Raw genomic sequence first — 5,733 nt, 5'->3', positions numbered from 1 at the left:
CCTGGGAGGAACCAGGCGTGAGAAGAGTAGCATGGGAGCTGAGCAGGAAAGAGAAAGGAGGAGTTAACATGGCAGGGGCGCCCGTCGACTAACGACTTTCATCGACATTTGTATCGAAAGAAGCAGATACGGGGTAATTGTATAGGGCTCCTTCTATTGCATCAGTGCTAGGTTCGGGTACTATAAAATCTGAACATATTTTAACGTCTTTTACCTTTTAAAGGAAGTGTGCAACACTTCCGACCAACGCTTTCACTATTTCCGTCACGTCTGTAAGCACTGCGAAAGCAATAAGTATCGCCAGCCCGGAGCGGCATTTCGTGATTTGCTCGTCGAAGCATTTGCGATTTGCTTTTGTGGCTTTCTTATTAAGTGACCATCGAATGCGTTTATTGCTTCAATGGCAGTAACGCCGGTGAATATCAGCTACACCACCGGACTGACGGATTTCCTGCGGGCGAAGAATGCCAACAATGAGAATTTTTTTTTTGCAATTTTGTAAGTTTTCTGATAGGCGTAGAGCAGTAATTTGTGACTTTGGTACTTTGTGACATATATGCGTACAGGATGTGCTCTTTAACTACATCATTAAAGCAGTCAAGATTTTAAAAATATAAAAACAGTGTTGAAGGTTGCTTTAACGGTAAAAAATGGCTTTGGGAGATCGAATTCAGTTGCGTGGGTTACCAATGAGTATTCCTCAAAAGTAAACAACGTTGTCTTTCTTTATCGCCTATTTAAAATACGTGTGAAGTGCAGATATTCAAACTGTACCAAAATCTATTGGTAACTTTAGGTTGCTACCTAAAGTGGTACACAACTGGTATCCTACTCGTACACTTTAGGTATTAAAGGAACATACGCAAGAACTGGCAGATGTTTCGACTACGCTGACCAGTACATATAATACCAGACTGAGTTTAGACTCATCAGTTGCTCGTATGAACTTTACTCTACCAATACAACTTATGCGCACATTACCTGCAGACCTACTGGACATTTTGGGAATAATCAACCAATGTTATTTTAGAGGAGTTCGCCCTTTCTTAGAGGTAGTTTACTGCTTTTATTGAATTTTAACAAAAAAGCTTTCTTTAAAGTGCGGTAAATACCCAGTCGCCACCATTTACATTATTTACATGGGTACATGCCATACTGAACAGTAATATTTTAAAAATTCTGATCGAAAAAATTATGCACGCCTTAAAATACGTTAACGTGAAAAGGGAGAATTCCGAACATTATTTTTTCCCTGAAGTTGACTCATGTTCTGTTTAAAAACCAATCTTTAGTTGCGTGACAGCGCGCGCTCACTTCATCGGAAGGAGTACGCACTGCCAGAATGCCTATATTGAGTAGGAGATTGAGGTTTTTCCTCCAATAATTTTTGCAACCCCGTCATGTGCGCACTCGATACGGAGAACAGTACATCCATGTGAGATACAAAGCTATGGAAATACTAGTTGTTAGCAACAGGAGAACCCGAATTCTGACTGATATCTCTTATCGTCGTCGGGAAGTGTCTTGCATTGTTCCAATTTTGCAAAGGATTCTATCTGTGTTTTCCCATCAGAGTGCACGTGTGCACCATCGTCCTGTGCTATATAAGTTTCCCTTCTCAACTGTCAAAGGCACCATTCACCCTTCTGCGCAGTGAACGTTGAGGTAAGATCGGAGAAAAAATTTTTTCTGTTTCGGATTTTGTCAAAACTCTAGGAGGCTACATGAAATATTTAGTGTTAGGGGGAATTGTGTTTACGTTGACTTAAATATTCTGAATACTTTAATGTTGCTGTCCCTCACGACGCACTGCCATATCTCGTTTGGGAGAAATATCTGTTGGAATTCATCAGAATGGGGGAATAAAACTTGGTGTTGTCGTCTTGGTTACAACAAACTTGTGAATCGTAAAGCGACTATGTAGGCAATGTTTATTATTGGTACTAATATGTCGGGGCCTTTTTCAAACACAAAAGCAGCCATATCAAAGGTTACTTTATTTATTTTTTTCTCAGTTTTTAGGGTAGAACGTTAAACAAGCTGTATGTTTTTGCGAAACATTTTTTCCTGTTACTAACAGCGCCAAAACTGTGCGGAAAAGCTTTCGCAAGAACTGGGCTTACTAACTGTTGCTGATGGGCGGAATTTCTTAACTGCAGCTGAAGCCACAATGAAGGCGTCAATTGTCCTGCCTGTGCTCGCCCTGGCTTCTGTTGCATGTAAGTATAGAGGGAAACAGTGCTTTGATTGATGGATTGTAGGGTTTAACTATATTTCTAAAATTTTATTGACACATTAACCTAATCAGAAAGAAAGTTTTATAATGCATTCGGGTACTAATAAAAGTTCGTCATTAATTCCAGGAACGAATCCCAATCAACTTGTACTAAACTTTTTTTCCAAAGTCGCCTAAACTATTGTATGGGATCATGGAGTCTGACTTACAACTTCCATATAGCACTATTACAGCATATTCAAAACCGGGTACTGCGTATAATCACCTTTATCGTTTTCATGCTCCCGCTGCCCCCCTTTTTCTTGATCTTAAAGTTCTTCCGGTTACTGACACCACAATATTTAACGTTGCCAGAGCTGCCTTTCACCCTTTGAATGAACCCGACCTTCTTTACATTATTGGCAGAACTAAACTAGAAAACACTAACCACACTCGTTTTTCCTTGCAAAATAACATTTTACTTCCACAAAATAACATTTTACTTCCAAAGGTACGCATGAACTACGGTAAACAGACATTCGCTTTTACTTCAATCAAAATATGGAACGAGGTACCTCACTCGGTTAAAACCAAGCACGTCCACCAACGTTCAAACATTCCCTTCTATCATTTGTAACGAACCATCACATAAACTTTTGAAGTGCACATCCACATTTCGCCAAGTGTAGTCTTTGTTTCATTTATAGGATGCTTTTTTGTTTAAATATTCCCATGTTAGTTGTTTCAATGCTGTGTGTTTTATTTGTTCAATATATTCCTTATGTATTGCTAAAATATGCAATCTTAAGAATTTACTCTACGCGTAGTCTCGTTATTTCATTGTATAAGATAGGCAATGAATATAAGGTATCATTCCTGCTAGCAACTGCACTTAAGCTATTTCTGTGTATGCTATCAATAACAAGGAGTCCCAGTACAGTTTATTACTATGGGACCCCTGTCTGTATTGACTCTATTCTAGCGGTGTTCCAGTCTGTGACAACACAAATAATGTTCTATTCTATTCTATTCTATCCTAACGCACCGATGCAACACAGGAGATGAGGCACGCTGTATTGTGGGCTTCCGGATTAATGGTGACCGTCTGGGGATCTTTAACGTGCACCAAAATCTCGTACACACGGCGTTTTTCCTTTTCGCCTCCACCAGAAAAGCGGCCGCCGCGGCCGCGAATCGAACCCGCGTCCTCGAAACAGTGCTTAGCGTAGGATAGGTTGGTGTGACAATACATAAAAAAGAATAAAAGTATGTGCCGAAACCGCACATGATTCGCACAAGCGGCGAATAATTGATGTCAAGAGCACAAAAAGTGACGTGAGAAATGAAATGAATTTCTGAGGTCTCTGCGCTGCTAGATCTCTACAGCATGTCTTTTTTTAAAATTAGTCTCGTGCTGAATATTTCTATTGTACCGCGAAGTGAAAAACACATTAATGAATTTAATAGTACTTCGGGCCGAAGCGAAGTGTATTCCTTAGGTAAATAAACTCAATATCCTCTAACATCCGATACCTTCCACCAATAACTCATTTCTCTGTCTTTTGTTTCTTTCCGGGTAACAACACCATCCTGCAGTTGCAGCCAGTGTGTAAGTATTACATGTATAAGTATGTTGTTTTTCTGGTAAGTGGCGTAGATATTGATGTGGAAATTGTTTCTTTTACTCCAGAAAACCAGAAAACACGGGTGCCCAGACCGCCGTATCTGAACATGGTAAGCTACAGTAAACCTTTTATGCATGCCTGGATAAAAAAAAGTTTTCATATGACTTTCCAGCGCTAGATTCGACGGGGGTCTAACAGTTTTCTGGTATGATGACGGGGAGGTAATTCAGTTCAAGTAAAAAATATTTAAACACTGCCATATTTAGTCAAAGTCTCTTTAATAATTCAACTGCCTACCTTTTTTAACAGAATGCTAAAATGAATCCAGCGAGTTAGGTAGTGCTCCCTCAACGGTTTTATTACATAGCCGGCGTAACCTGCGCTGATGGGTTCCTTCGTTCACCCTTCTTAAAGTGATTATATTTGCGCCACTCCTAAGAAGGTTTTTGCGTCACTGGTTTACCTCTTTGTCTCGTGCATAAACCACACAGCAATTACTTTTTTTTCAGAACAGCTTTTAATTAGTTAAAGGTACTACTCAAATGAATTAGTTGGTGAGATTGGCGCCTATTTATGGTGACTTATATTCAGAAGGCAATGTGGTATTCCGGTGTTAGAACTGGTATTAACGTTATTGTGCTGGAACACTTTGCATCGGACACAACCTCATGACACAATACCTGCATTTTACTGCTGTGGATTATACTCACGAATGAAAACAAGCATTTGTTATAACTGAACCATATAGTTTTATAGTATGGCCCGGAAAGGCAATATACAAGTTTTCTTGACTAGCAGTGTGAGCAGTTTATTGTGTCAGGTGCCAAACCAGTGCCGATAATTTCGACATTTCTTTCGTTCGTTCGAACACAGATGAAGAGACATTGAAGAAAGCCGGAAGACAGCTGGAAACACTTGGCCTTGTTCTCCAAGAAAAATACGCTTTGACTAATACCAACGAAGGTTTGGTGGATCTCGTGGACGCCCTGAAGCTCTTGGAGAACTTCGAAAACACGCTCGACGACAATACGTCAGAATACTTCTGGAAGAAGATCCGAAAAGTCGTAGAGAATGTCGCAAAAGTGGTGGTGGTGAACAAGGTTGCTGGAGCAGTTGCTGGAACCATCGGCTAAGGTATTCTCAAGAAGATAATTCACTGCGTCACGATTCAACGTACGGGTGCGAAATAAAAGCATACAGAGCCTTGACTTTCATTTTTTCTCATTCATTTTATTCCTCGAGAAATACTCGCGTAAATGCGGGATCAGAAGAAAAAAGCTTGTATCACAGGCCCAAAGTTGAACACGCATTTATCGCTGAAGCCGCAACCTCTCTCTGGAGATGCTCACGTGAAAGTAAAAGAACTTATATAAAATATGTTCTTTATAAGAGAACAGGCGACACATAAATAGCCTTCGGGTTGCCTACAATACCCAAAGAGGACGTGTGGACGAGAAAGAATTAGGAGCACCTGATTTTCCGCTATGTACGATCCGCTCCCTGATGAAACAAAACCTGCTGTTGTTTTGGAAGGCCAACGTTTCCCTGAACTCCAAAAACATTGAGCACAGTGGCACGGGATGTTTAATATAGAGGTGTATCGCCTTTAGGGAGTACGCATGTGAGAAAATGGTCAGACGTAAACGACACCATTCCTCACGTAGCGGTCGTAAAAGAGCATATACAAGCGTGAAGTACTCGCCTTGGATCACGCGTAGGATAACAAGATGAGAACATCAGTCTCTCCAGCCTTATAACACATTCAAAAGTCATCATCCTGAATTCCTGCACTTCAGCGTGCGGGTTAGTATATTATGCCATACAGGCGCAAGGAGGCGAAGTAGGGAGCTACAGGATATGAACACGCAGTAAATTTTGTTTGTGCAAAGAAGA

General features: G+C 40.5%; 1 protein-coding gene across 3 annotated transcripts; it reads left to right on the top strand.

The window, feature by feature from the left end:
- The first annotated feature begins 1,554 nt into the window (after window positions 1–1,554).
- Window positions 1,555–5,048, top strand: LOC144169483 (uncharacterized). 3 transcript variants are annotated; one of them, XM_077698667.1, is made up of 5 exons: window positions 1,555–1,665; window positions 2,160–2,219; window positions 3,812–3,824; window positions 3,906–3,949; window positions 4,714–5,048. In XM_077698667.1, exons 2-5 carry the CDS (start codon window positions 2,171–2,173, stop codon window positions 4,971–4,973), a joined length of 366 nt encoding a protein of 121 aa, XP_077554793.1. In that variant the 5' UTR covers window positions 1,555–1,665; window positions 2,160–2,170; the 3' UTR covers window positions 4,974–5,048. The 3 variants fall into 3 exon arrangements, 2 of the variants coding, with proteins under 2 accessions (XP_077554793.1, XP_077554794.1); XR_013322454.1 differs by lacking the exon at window positions 3,812–3,824; XM_077698668.1 differs by lacking the exon at window positions 1,555–1,665 and having other exon boundaries at window positions 2,081–2,219.
- The last annotated feature ends 685 nt before the right edge of the window (window positions 5,049–5,733 follow it).

The sequence above is a fragment of the Haemaphysalis longicornis genome, unplaced genomic scaffold, assembly GCF_048455015.1.
Source record: "Haemaphysalis longicornis isolate Haplotype H1 unplaced genomic scaffold, Haemaphysalis longicornis Haplotype H1 scaffold_2, whole genome shotgun sequence".
NCBI lineage: Eukaryota > Metazoa > Arthropoda > Arachnida > Ixodida > Ixodidae > Haemaphysalis > Haemaphysalis longicornis.
The sequence above is the reverse complement of the archived record's forward strand: the minus strand, read 5'-3'. Positions and strand labels throughout refer to the sequence as shown.

Bases quoted from the DNA above. Each gene is read 5' to 3' on its own strand.
- LOC144169483 (XM_077698667.1), top strand. From the start codon at position 2,171: ATGAAGGCGTCAATTGTCCTGCCTGTGCTCGCCCTGGCTTCTGTTGCA. The intron at 3,950-4,713 runs GTAAGCTACAGT...GTTCGAACACAG, and splicing joins GACCGCCGTATCTGAACATG to ATGAAGAGACATTGAAGAAA.